The sequence below is a fragment of the Ixodes scapularis genome, unplaced genomic scaffold, assembly GCF_016920785.2.
Source record: "Ixodes scapularis isolate PalLabHiFi unplaced genomic scaffold, ASM1692078v2 PGA_scaffold0__279_contigs__length_252992795, whole genome shotgun sequence".
In the NCBI taxonomy this organism is placed as follows: domain Eukaryota; kingdom Metazoa; phylum Arthropoda; class Arachnida; order Ixodida; family Ixodidae; genus Ixodes; species Ixodes scapularis.
In genome coordinates, this window is record NW_024609835.1 from 27,534,262 (window position 1) to 27,547,808 (window position 13,547).

The following is a 13,547-nucleotide window of genomic DNA, read 5'->3' on the forward strand; positions in this document are numbered from 1 at the left end:
ACATCAGATAAACTCACAAAGTCCTAAATTTTTTTGTAATTTTCTGCGTTTTGATTTTATGATCGGCTTCTAGGTGCGGCTTCATTAATTATTTTCTTTTGAGGTCCACCATTTGGCATCTCTCTCTCTTTTTAGGACGTCCAGGGCACTTTGGCACAGAGCCTTTTTGGGACGCCAGCACACACAAGGGCGAATGGGAGCAACATACTCCTCCAGCCAACAGGCAGCTCTCTGACTAGCAATTCACCAATTGCTTTGGATAAACCGATGATCGCGATGAAAGTTCTCATCATTTAGATCTTGAATTAGGAGAAAATACAAATTGAATAGAAGAAAAAGGTGAGCTATATGTCGGGATCTTACAGTAGATAGAAACGTTTCAATGCAAAAAAAACTCGTCTTTCTGTCTCATAGCTCTTACTCTACTTGCCATGTACAGGATATACGCTTTGGCACAGAGCCTTCAAAATGTATAAATTAAAAAAACAAGAAAAAAAATCGATGTAGGCAGGTGAATTTCCTCACAGCTGTGTACCCAAATCTACTATAAGATATATCGCTGCAAGCTGAAAAATGTTTCTACCTGTGTGCACCAAGGTTTGTGTCTTAGCTGTGCTAGCATAGAAACAAAAGCATATAATTCTAAACATGCCAGGCCATGCCTGCCCCAGTTGTAGGGGTCAACTAGGGTGAGGCGATGGGCAAAGCTGAAGCAGTGCTCACTACTTGCACGTGCACTTGCGGCTACAAGGTGCAGGTCTTTGGGGTAGCTCTGAGGGGAGAGACGGAACAGATGCGCTCACCCTGCCGTTTACGGTTGGCGTCGTCCGGGGTGTCCTGCCAATGCATGCTGCGCCGCACGGCATCCTTCCACTTGGCGTACCGTGATTCCCGTTCTGTGAGAAGGAGGAATAGGCTTAAGCTGGACAAACTGGAGAAATCTGTACCCGCACGTTACTGCAGCCAATCTGTGCAGGATGACATCAGGGGTTAAAAAATGCCGTTTTAATGGTGTTCTTTTTGCCCCCTGTTCTCACGAGAATACTGTAGAAATGTCCAGTTTTATAAAGTCACTTTTCACTTGTGTGTGCAAACTTTGTGTTGCCCAACCAAAAAGTTCTTCTGGGACAATGAACAAGAAAAATTAGGCCCCCCTCCCCGATTAGTTGTAACGCAAAAACCTTTAGAGTTAACCGATATATCTCGAGGCATCGACTTCAATGGAGCATGAAATTGTTTTTCCTAATTTCCTCAATACAACTAACTAGAGCTCGAGATAGACGCTTCACATTCATAAGGCACAGAACAAGAAACACTTGATGGTAATGCTATCCTAGTTTTTGCAAAGGGTGTATTTAAGGGGCTCACATTTCGTTTCCACCTCAACTCCCTGTTCTCACCTCACCAGACTATTCTGCCCCTTCACGAAACGAACAAGAAAAGAATTATTTCTCTACAACAGATAATCTGCCTAGTGGGGCTTGCTTAAGACCTAGCACACAAGGGCTGTAAACCTCAAAAGCAACAAAAACAGAAAGACAAAAACCCAGCATAAAACCATTGCGTGTAATAGTCACTTAAGATGTAAACGTCACGTGGTATCCCATGACGTCCTAACAAGATAATCAAACAAGAAAGAGAAAGGTCATTCGATTCCCCCCTTGGCTTCTGTTTAATGGTCCTTTTAACGAGAGGTCGCTGCTAGAGTTTTGGCACTTTATTTCCTGGTCCTCTCACACAGATACCCAATTCCGGTGCTTAGTGCAGAATGGGTACAACTGGCAAAAGTTACTACTAGAAAATTGACTTCCTGAGTTTGAGGTATGGTGCCAGGAAGTCGCAATGGCTGTTCTAACATTTCTGGAAGTCGCAAAAGTGTTAGCTGCGATTTCAGATAAGCTTTGGATCACTGGCAACAATTATTTCAAGCACCACAATGGCCGAACTGTCTCGACTCCAAAGCGTAGCTCATTTTCGCCGCCCGTCCCGCACGGTTGTGTCTGCCTCACCGGTCGGCAGTATGGAGGGCTCGAACACGTCAGTGGTGACGCTGGGGAACTTGTTGCTGTCCAGGCTCCACACATTGATCCCCTCGGCGGCGCCGGCGGCGATGGCTGCACCCAGGGCAGTGGTCTCCGACATCTGGGGCCTCACTGCGTGTTTGGCACAATCCAGTCACGTGCACGCTCTCCTCTCTCCGAGTTTGGTGGCACTACCTCAACCCCTTCCTAGAGTAGAAACTCTAAGTAGCTTTCTCAACACTGAGCAAAGCCATAAACACAATTACATACTTATGAACACATCTACCTAGTTAAGAGGAGACATGGATCTTTAATGGCAAAAAAAACTTCCTAAAAATTTTTTGTTTTGTTTTAAATGGTGATTTTAAAGTTGACAGCCATTTTGGCAAGTCATTAATTTTGTAGATCAATATTAGTGTTCTCATATCAATTTATAGCATCTATGCAGGCTGAATTTGCATTGAAGGTTATGCTAAAGTTGCATTTTTTTAAAGCACAAATTTTGGCCTCCTTGGAAATTTATAGCATCTGGAACAGATAGAAATAGAACTTATTTTAGCAATATGTTGCTAAATATGTGGGGCATACAATGTTGAGAGCAGTTTTTTACTATAAGCCTCGGAAATTGTTCAACTGATCTATTGTTTTATTGCTTAGTTGCCACAAATTGAGCACTGACCTTCAATGCATTGTAAAATCCCTAGCAATGGATCAATCTCAAAAGTACTTGTATTCTTTATACTTTGTAGTATTTAGCCATGCATTAAACATAATTTTTTGTTCTGCAAATGTTTCCCTATTGTTCATGAAAACAAAGGCAGGTGAGTTTACATTATATTGAGGACTGGACTGCTGAATGAAAAACGGACTAGATGTTTGCAATCAGCAAGAAAAACTGAACAAGCATGTGCACTTCCACCGAGTTCCAAACAATAGGAATGAAAGCTCCAAGACCAGTGGTTCCCCTTAAATAACCGAAAAAATGCAGATGAATGAACCATACCGGTCAAATAGAATCATTGCCACAAAGAAGTAAAAAAAGGGCACTGCAACTGTGCAAAGCATAAGAGTATGTAAATCAATGCCTTCTGCGAGTTTGCCGAGCAAAGACAGCGTTAACTTGGGCTCAGTAGTGGCGACGATAGAGGAAGATGCCATACTATTCATTTGTCCTTCTAAAGCAGTGGTTCTCAACTGGGGGTCCGTGGATCCTTCGGGGTCCCTGAAGGTCTCGACCATCAATCGGGTCAAGCAATAAAACTTGCTTTTTTAATTGATTCCGGCTCTTCCACAAAGCTAAACAGACCGCATCTTGTGCACCAAGTGAGTAGGGCTGCATGTTCTTCGTTTCAGAGCTTCAAAGTTGCTTTAAAGTTGACTTTTGTCATTGTAATCGTCGTAACGGTGCAATGACGAGTGAATACAAACGTACGTGTCCACTAAAGAATACTTTAAGAAGCATTTCCTAAATGACTCGCAACGTGTGCGATCCCCTGCAGTTCCAATCGGACCTAAGTACCGCGAAGGACTGCTTTGCGAGACTGCTTTCAGTGGTCTTTCCCGACGAATCGGTAGACAGGTTTGTGGTATGCGTACTGAGCAAGATGAGCCTCAGCGGCGGTCTGTCCCACAGCAATGCAGTACAAGACGGTGCAAAATGCTAATGCATTTTCAACAACAATTTGTGCAGTGATTTTGGCAACATTCTTTCACTACATTCACATTGTGTGAAGGCATAGGCTAGCTATACATCACTGTGTGCAATTCGCCGTTAATTTTTATTTGATTTATACTGCCCCTCGTGCACCGCAGAAAATGAATTCTTATGATATTCTTTTCGGTGTGTTGCAACGACTCCTCATAAATGCCTTGTTCTTTGCACTGACAACCGACAATAGACCCTTTTCAAAATGATGCACAGACTATGTGTGGCCACCAATACCGTATTTACTCGCATAATGAACAGACTTTTGTTCCCGAAAAATTGACATATATTCGGGGGGGGGGGGGGGGGGGGGGGGGGGGGGGGGAAGGGGGGCATTACGCAAGGTAATTTGAGCTTAGACACTTCAGGCAAATGTCATATTAGGTGCCAATATGACACGGCAAGGTGCTGTGGCACGCCCCCACTGAAGGAGGCGCACCCACGGCTGGTCGGGGGGGGGGGGGGTGCCACCGTAACCATGCTTTATAAATTGTGAAGCTTTTAAGGGCGCTTTCGGCGTGCCTTTTGCCGAAGGAAAAGCGCCCTACGAAGCTCATTCAGCAAGGAGAGCAACGTGACCATTCTTGGGCTTAACCACTTTCACGATTTCACTGGCCAAAAGCGGACCACAGATGACGGCATGCTTGTTGACATCAATGCATCTGATAGGTGAAAAATGTCCCGGGCTGGGCAATTCTTCGACACAAGCTTCGTCAAGTGTGCGCGCCGCTCGGTTTCACGGTTGATCACTTCGTCGACTACGCACTTGCAGCCATTACGAGAGCGGCTTGGCTTGGTTTGACTTGGCCCGCCTGCTTGGCGGCAAAAGAAAATTGGCTTGGTGAGTTGGATGCAATTCGAGACTCAAAGAGCCGAAAATTGGAGGTGCATTCATAACGAAAGGGGAAAAAAAAAAAAAGTTCAAATATTGGTACCTGTTTTGAGGGTGCATTGAATATGTGAGTAAATATGTAATGGCAGCTGCGCATAATCATGCATCATTTCACAATTTTGGAAAGGGTCAATTTATGTAATAAATAAATATATTGTTAGGGTCTAGGGGTTTGTTCTACATAAATTCACTCCGTATGAGCTATCTTCTAACCGTTATAACTTCCTTCTTCTCACTTGTCTCCGACCTGGCACGCTCTGCTGTCCCATCGCATTGTCCCCCGTGAGCAACAATGCCCTGATGTGCCACCCGCTGGGCATGACGTGAACTCCATGCCGAGCACGGTGTGTGGCGCGCGAGCGCCTATGTTTTGTGCGTGGCTGTCGCACGCACAGCCCGCACCCTCAGAGTATAAATGAAAAAAAAAAAACTACCCTAAAATCCCGTAAGGACGCCCACCCAAAATGAAGAGATGAATTGGGAAACATGGGGTGGGCTATCTTTGGGGATGTGACACCAACAATTAATAAAAAGGCAATAAGACAGTAGGCTATCCGCTACAAATCACATAAAACGGAAATTATGATATGATAAACACGTGGGAATTTGCTACGACATCCTGTGTCATGGTAAAAGGGGTTGCGGACGCAGCAGATTTGCTTTACAGTGTTTGCACGATTTTAACGCGCAGGCAGATTTAGCTTTCAGATATTCGAAAAGTAAATTGTGGCCGATTCTACCGAGCAGGTAAAATAATGAAGATGCAACAAATTAAGTCGAATTTGGGGGTTTTACATGCCAAACCAACGACTGGCATCTGGCACGCCCCAGCGGAAGACTGAGGATTAATTTGGACCACCTGGGGATCTTTTGACGTGCAACCGAAAGCTCGGTTACACGGCACCTCCTCCGCAATAAGCCTCCGTCAGATTGCGGGCACCTCGGCCGGGATTCGAACCCGCCACATGGGGATCCATAGGCTAGTGCTCTCGCCTCGGAGCCACCGAGGCGGCTAATGAAGATGCAAAACATACCTCATTGGATTTTATGAGCAAATGCCAACACAAAAATAAATGCCGTGCACTAGTTGCCGTTGTCATAGTCCGACAATGTATCTTTGCTGTCCACAGAGGTGATCCCTGCTTTCATATAACCTTTTTAAGCACTTTAAGTGCCGCGCTTCTTGCGCATGTACGAGTGCGTGACTGTCGGCTTTGGAAGGGTCACCTTCCAAGCACCACTTTGCAAGCTCGTCAAGTCGCTGGGATTGCGATGCCAGGCAGTGCTGCTCCGTTGTTATATTTTCCCGCCAGTGAGGCGGCCTTTTGTTTACCATATTTACTTGAATCTAACGTGCACCTTCTTTCCGGGAAAATAGGTCAAAAGATTGCATGCGTGCTAAAATCAAGTGCGACCCAAAACTGCGCTACCATATCGCCATCGACATTTCAAAATGGCTGCTCCATTATGCGCTGAGACGGAAAGGCTTAGAGCATAGCCAGCGTTTAGCGTAGTCGTGTGCTTCTTGCGTTCGTATCAACATGGAAGTTCCCACTGTAAAGACATGCCGCGTTCACTATGATGCTGGATTCAAAAGAAAAGTGATATAGTGCGCGGATAGCGATGGAAATCGGGCCGCATCACGTGCGTTTAGTGTTCCAAAAACTTGCGTGCGGGACTGGCGCAAGCAGAAAGGAAGGATTTTGGCCAGCAAGTCAATGCGGAAGGGATTCAGTAGACCGAAGAAGCGCCAATTCCCCGAAATAGAAGACCCGCTTGCAGAATATGTCGTCCGACAGCGATGACGAGTGATGCATATCGCCCTACGGGCGCTGCCCCGGACCGGCGTTGTGATGACGACCTTGCCGGCCAGAGACAGCGCCGTTCATTTCATCGCAAGATTGAAGCATTTAGAATAAACCTTTGTTGTTCCAAATGAGAAAAAGTTTCATTTCTGTATCGAACCTACAAATCTGGTGCACGTAACAACCAAGGTCATCGCGTTTTTTTTTTTTTTTTTTTATGACTTCGAAAAATGGGTGCACGTTACAATCGAGGGCATATTAGATTCGAGTAAATACGGTAAATAAAGCCTCCTATAGATTTTCATTTTCCATCTTAAAACAGCGGGCACAAGTCCATAGATGCGAGAATGCGCGTGATATGAATACTGAAATGGTGGATGTAAACAAACGGTCGCGATGGCGTTGGGGCTAGCCACCTTATACCGATTATAGCGTTTTTCTTTAGTTTCGGTTCTTGGTTCCGATTGTAACACACATGTTTTGGGCACCGATTTTGGCGAGAAAAGTGTGCGTTAGAATCGTGCAAACATGGTACACGGTGCAAAGGTCACGCGGTAACCTGCCGCAAACTTGCATGTTATGGGAACCGATGCCGCCAATCGCGGATGCAGCAGATTTGAATTTCACGGTGCAACAGACATTCAGGACAATTCATATGTCACGGGAACTGATATTGCGTTCGCAGATTGTGAACAAAAATGTGTAAACCTGTTAGAAACTCCCTTGTCAGAAGTCCCGGTACCAAAGATTGCGCAATTGATGGGATTCCCGTCAAACATCGCGTGATGTTCGAAGAGAATAGGGGGTAGGCGATATTTCAGAATTTTGATGTTTTAGATATTTAGCCAAAAAGACGGGATGGGCAATCTCATGGGGGAGGGGCGCCCTTACGGGATTTTACGGTAATTTATTTACGGTGATCTATAAAAAGGGTTATGATTAAACTGTTCAGAAAGAAAAGCAAAAAGACCATCTGAAGTAGATCTTACAAATTACATCAACATTAAAAAAATTTTGCCAAATGTGTCCAAATCTAGAGGCAGATATCGCCTCAGCAATCTCTGGAGGCCAAGACTGTGGTGCCTGGAACGCAACTCCGAATGGTGCATTTTCCGTGTCCTAAAAAGTGGTCCCTCGATTTCCGAAAGACGACGTCGTGGAGGTGTCACGTCGTCGCCAGCCGCGACCCTGCGGTGTCGCAGCAGCGGTGGCGGATCTGGCAAATGCCAGTTCTGCTGCAGGTGGGTCTCCGGTTTGACGGTCGACGGAAGCTTGGGCAGCCGGGAGTATGGAAGCCGCGACGACGGCAACGCTCGCATTCTCGAGTGCTTGTTTCCAGAACTTCTACGCCCAACCGCCGGAAGTGCGACATCCGGCAGGGTGACATTCCGTTTTCGTGTTGCCATTTGTCGCCACTTTGGGACTGCTTTCGACGCACGAGTCGGAGACGTGCTCCGGCCACCGTAACGAGACGGGCCGCAGAAAGACCCACCGACGCAGATGCCGAGCAGGTCTGCCTGCAGTCGCATGAGCAGCTCGTTGACCGCCATTCCCCCGTCGACCAACAGCTGCTTCAAGGCCACCCCCGTGTCACTGTCCATGGCGTCCAGGATCTCGCGCACCTGGAACACAGCGAGCGAGATCCGTCGGCTCTCGAGCTGGTTTTAATTTCGGCAACGCGCGGCAACTGCCAACCGAACCGGCGAGACGAAGAGAGGTATCTCCAACTTTTCTATCTTGAGAAGAAACCCGCATCTGCCTTGACTGACTGCCAAGGAAGTTGGAACCCCTCGTGGTCTCGGCACAATGCTCTAAAGTGGTGCAGAAACCTACTGACCTTGTAGACGATAACGACAATACAAGGGAGTATTGGGTGGTAGGAAGTATTTGGGAGCGTGAGGAACCCCTGGGTCCCCGAAACTCGGTTTGAGAACCCGTGCAATGAAGCTCTCGGTTTTTCTGCCTATGCATGTTCTCAATCCAAACATTAGGTGAAGCGCATTGTTTTACTTAAGACAAATCTGGTACATTACCTTGCACCTCCACCACCTGCGAGGGTAATAAAATGGCGATTAAATGGGGCAGATGATTTGGTGCAGTCTGTTCAGAAGACGAGTCAGCAATCCATGACCCAGGTAATACGCTCTTTGCTTTTCCGCATCCGCTCCGTCGTCCCCTCCCTAACCATTCTGATTATGCCCCAAAAGAGTCTCATCGCTGCAGTTTAAAACAAATTATGTTAAGGGAAAGAGCTCAAAGATGCAAGAACAGAGGGGCAGAAGAGATGTCGCACTGTGCCTCGGCGCCTTTCTTACCACTCCTTTAAAGTCGAATCATGGTAAGTTTGCCTCTGATGCCGGTACAGGCATTTGAAGTAGATATACAGTAAAATTATCCATGTAGTAGAGTATGGCATGTGACAACAGGCATTCAAACTGTGGCCGAAACTCAAACCGAAAACTGCTTAGAAACGCAAATGTTTCAATAACCGTAACTATACCAATATTTTAATTTGGCATGAACTGCAACAGCAACTGTAACCATTAAAATGAACCAGTGACCTATGTATTAAATCGGTTCGGTGAAAGTTTCATAGAAAACAAACTGAAACCTCTAGGGAGTATCTTTAATTGCCAATGGCATTTGTAGGTGCCGGCTAGTAATGCTTTTCATTCTATATCTTAGTAAAACGTGGATTATAGCTCCAGGATTAGTCGGCCATTCCGCTTCAGTGGACATTCAACTGACACAATAAGTCTTATTTTATCAATTGTGCTTCATGCCCGTTTAGTCTTTTTCCAATTATGAACTTGTAAATTATACTCCCGAGATGTTAGGCTAACTCTGTCCTCCCATCTGTCAACGTTCTTGATGCAAAGCATGAAGGATCAATATTAATCTAGGCCACCTCGAAGAAAACAATGTTTTGCTGAATGCCCTATCTGAATTTTGTCCTGGACAAAGCTGCGAAACAGCACAGGCTGTCGTGGTACACGCAGAAAGTGCAACCCTCGACAACTGCGGACCCTGCAAATATTTCGGTAACATGCAAGATCTTTTTCATTCTTAAAAATGAACACTCCGTAGGAAAAGACAAAAGATTTTGATTAAATGCAGAAAGGTTACGTGTTTGAACTACATATATCTAATTGAACTAAGATAATTCAAAAGCAGCACTTCATTCGAATGATATCTGTGCAATTATAATTTATGAAACAATGCTCGTCCTCTTTCACATCACCAACACGAATGGAATATCGGTAAATATTAAAAAAAAGAAACAAAACCTGTTCAACTACCTGCAGAATAAAAAAAATTCTGTACAGTGAATATTACATGAAATTAACAAGCCTCATCTGTCACTTAAAAAAGGTGTGAAACACCACTGGTTCAACACCCTGTCTAAGGCTAAAGGCTGCTTCACACACTTGCAACAGCTTATGACTGTGTGCCTTGAAACCTCTTGCAACGAGAGAACACACTGGCACCATCTGTTGAGAAGCTGTCAAACATTTAGCATTTCCAACCTTTCCAGCTATCAAAGAAGAATGGATAGTTGGGCAGGCGCGTTGGTGGGAATTCATCTTAAGAAACAGCGCGAAAAACAGACGACCACAAAGAAGAAGCACACGTAAAGAGTGCAGTGCTCGTCACTTGTGCTTCTTCGTCCTTGTCTGTTTTGCACACTGTTTCCTACGCTCTTATCAGTTTCGGTTTGGACTCGGGATGGGTCAGCCGCGTGCCCTTTCTGGGAAAGAAGACTGGCTGTGGAATGAGCGGCGACGTACACAGCACCGCGAATGGGTCCGTAACCGCTGCAAAGCCGCTGTCGCCTCAACTTCCACTGCACCGAGCGCTTCAGATTCCCTTGCCAAAGAAGAGCACATTGCTCGCCTGGAAAGGCGCCACCGAGAACAGAGCCAGCGATGTAAAGGGCGCCGGCGGGCCAACGCCATGGACAACGATCGTGCCTTGGAGACCAAGCGCAAGCGCGAGGCCCAGCGAGGACTGCACTCCACGCTGGCTGAACAGTTCCCGGACACGACGGCGATGTTCCGGAGGGAGTTCGTGGATTACCCGTTTGGCGTGACGTGCGCCGTGTGCGACCAACTCTGGGTCACCGGAGACGTATCCACGATTGGCGGAGTGTCAAACGAGAAGCGGGAAACGGGCGCATGCGCGTTGCGGCAGTGTATAAAGTACAGCTCCGCTGGTTTTCCTTCTTCACGAAAGTGGAAACGCTGATCGTTATTTTGTACATCACTCTCTCTTTTGGCTCGAAAAGCTTTTGACAATGTTATCAACAATAGTTTCTCATTAATAGTACATACATTTCATCAAGCAAGTACTGCCAAACCTTCGCTCAAGGGAAATTACAGTAATTTCCAGGGCCACCTCATAGATGGGGCCAGCATGTTCTTTCGTCGTAAGAGGTTGCAAGAACTTGGTTGTAGGCAAATGCAAGTGTGTGAACGGGCCTTAATACAATAAACAACAAAATAAGTAGATAATGCCACACACCTGGAAACAGACAGCTTCGAGGGTGGCTCTGGCAATGTGTGCTTTCGTTGTAAACTGGGTCAGTCCGCAGATAATGCCGCGAGCGTCTGGCTGCCAGTATGGAGCGTACAGTCCCGCGAAGGCAGGCACGAAGCACACCCCGTGGGAGCTGTTCACCGTCAGCGCCAGCTTCTCTGAACACAAGGCCAAAGAGCAAGGTCATGGCAACAGCTGACAGAAATATTAGGAAGTTTTAGAATAGTGTATTCAAAGAATAGTGTCGTTGCCACTGTGCATGCGCTAAACGCTAACCACATTTTGCAGTTTGCGTGGGCTATTTTTTGGAAATTGTGTGTGTACACGGAGCGTTTGTGCTTTTAAGAAGCATTTGCGATACGCAAAAAGTTGGTTAAAGCCAAGACGAGCACAGTTAGAAACTAGCGGCTCCCGAGACGACAGCTGCAGCCGCTTTGGCGGTTGTTGCGAGTGCGACGTCAGCGGCATCCTCCCGACTGCAATTTTCACTACAGGACGACACCAACGTGAGGCGCACATCACAAGTGGTTTCGGAGACCCAGCAATGAGCGCAACAATTGCCTGCAACTTGTTGCTTGTGACAACCTAACATTTCTCGGTGAAGGTACGGCGGGTACGGTGTGCGAAGGTCAGTAACAAGACCTCTCTTGCCAAAGTGACACAAGCGGACACTGAAAATTGTCCCAGATGTCCTGACAGCTTGTTTAGCATCTCTTGTGCATAAACTAGCAACAGTGTTGTACGGAACGGCGTTCCTGAAGCGCGTTACTTTTCGGAGGAACGTAGGAATGCCGCCGTTACATTTTGCATCAGTGGAACTGGAACGCGTTACCTTTTTACTAAAACAAAAGAAGGAACGGCGTTCCTTTTTTTTTTTCGTCCAGTGGGGCAATTTGTAATTTATTTCTAAAAGGGAAATTCTAAAATGTATAAAAACAATATCATTACGAAGAGAAGGGTCTCGTTAACTTTTTTGTTACTTATCTTAAGGCACACTTGTGCAACCGCGCAAGACCGTGAGAGACAAGACCTGTTTTTAAGCAACTTATGACGGCGAAGGACCTGCTCCGCAGCAGCGCGTCTGGTCCTACGCCGTCGTAAGAGGCTTAAAAACAGGTATTGTCTTGCTGAGTCGTACTCAGTTGCATGTATGTGAATGGCAATTTAAGGCCTGTTCACACACTTGCAACCGAGTGGGACTGACCGAGCCAAGACCGGTTTTTAAGCTTGTTGCGACGACTTAGGACCGGATGCGCTGCTGTAGAGCTGGTCATAAGACGTCGCAAGAGGTTTAAAAACCGCTCTTTTCTCACTCGGTTGTACCTGGCTGCAAGTGTCTGAATGGCGCTTTAGAGCCTATTTTGTGAGGTTTTCTCTTGGTAACAGTTAACTGCAGGAAAGCTAATGGACATCGATACATTCTTTTCAGTGGCCGAGAGTGCAGTACAAAAAACCAAAACTTTTAGTCGAAAGAAAAGACACAGAAAGAGGGACGTCTCAAACTCAGTTACTTTCTTTGATTCCACGAATCCTCATACACCAGAAATCTTTTTGCCGACTACAGCCATCACGGAACTTTCAGAAAGAGACCTACAATGACAACAGAAACACAGGTGACCAGACATGAAATGCAACCTTGTATCCCGAACATTGGTCACTTTAAGTATACACAAAAATTAACCTTTATTCATTCTCCCCTTGTCCCCCACCTTAAAACAGAACAACGAATTCTAACGTTCACGAAGGACTGGCAGCTTTAAAGACTGGCCTTCCAAAAACCCTACTCTTTTCTAAACTTGCTCGTCTTGCGGACAGAAACATAGAGTAGCAAGTGTTGTTAAGTTCGAACACGAAACTTTGTTAGATTGAAACAAGTAAGATTTTTGTAAAACACGTGTGCAACAGTACATTTGGCTCGTCTAAATTGCCCGCCACAAAGATGAATACGGCCCAAAGCTAAGATTTTTAAACGTGAATGTATCAAGAACTGAAACCTTGCTTCCGCTTGTCTTCTTCTCCGGTCCTTCCATCACGGCATTCAAACTAGTATGCTGCCATTTGATGGGATAAATTAAAAAACATAAAAAAACTCTGTTTGATCCAATTGAATATGGTAATCGTCAAAATACAAATGTAACGTATATGTAACGGTACGTTCCCTTTATCAAACTGTAACGGGAACAAGTTCCTTTTTCACAAATGGAACTTGTAAAGGGAACGCGTTCCAAAAATCAGAAGGAACGAGGAACGAGCTTTTGTTCCTTTTTTTGAGGAATGTGTACAACACTGACTAGCAATGGCAGTTATAAAAACAAACAAGCATGACACTTGTTCATAAAAAATTCCTGCAAGATGCAACAACAAATACGTAAACAAGAACAAGCTGATATTGAAGGTCTGCAAAAAAATGACATGTTTCAAAGCAAAATTTTACAGCCAAAGAAAAGGTGCCTGTGGCAAACATACCAACTTCCGAGCTGCTGTTGATGATGGATAGATTGTCCCTGAGCCAGCGAACAGCAGCTCCCGCAATGGCAACAGAGCCCTGCGCCCCGAGGCCTCATTTCAAACGTCTTGCCAAATACACA

The 13,547-nt window shown here is 45.7% G+C and overlaps 1 protein-coding gene across 3 annotated transcripts in view; it reads right to left on the reverse strand.

The window, feature by feature from the left end:
- Positions 1–13,547, reverse strand: part of LOC8027898 (glycerol kinase) — a 45,068-nt gene that overhangs the window by 5,692 nt on the left and 25,829 nt on the right. For all 3 annotated transcript variants that reach the window (XM_029976499.3, XM_029976500.3, XM_040503625.1), the window contains exons 13-17: positions 13,426–13,504; positions 10,945–11,117; positions 7,916–8,045; positions 2,010–2,153; positions 804–896 (exon numbers count right to left, since the gene is read on the reverse strand). In XM_029976499.3, the coding sequence (XP_029832359.2) occupies positions 804–896; positions 2,010–2,153; positions 7,916–8,045; positions 10,945–11,117; positions 13,426–13,504 (619 nt within the window). The remainder of the gene's footprint in view (positions 1–803; positions 897–2,009; positions 2,154–7,915; positions 8,046–10,944; positions 11,118–13,425; positions 13,505–13,547) is intronic.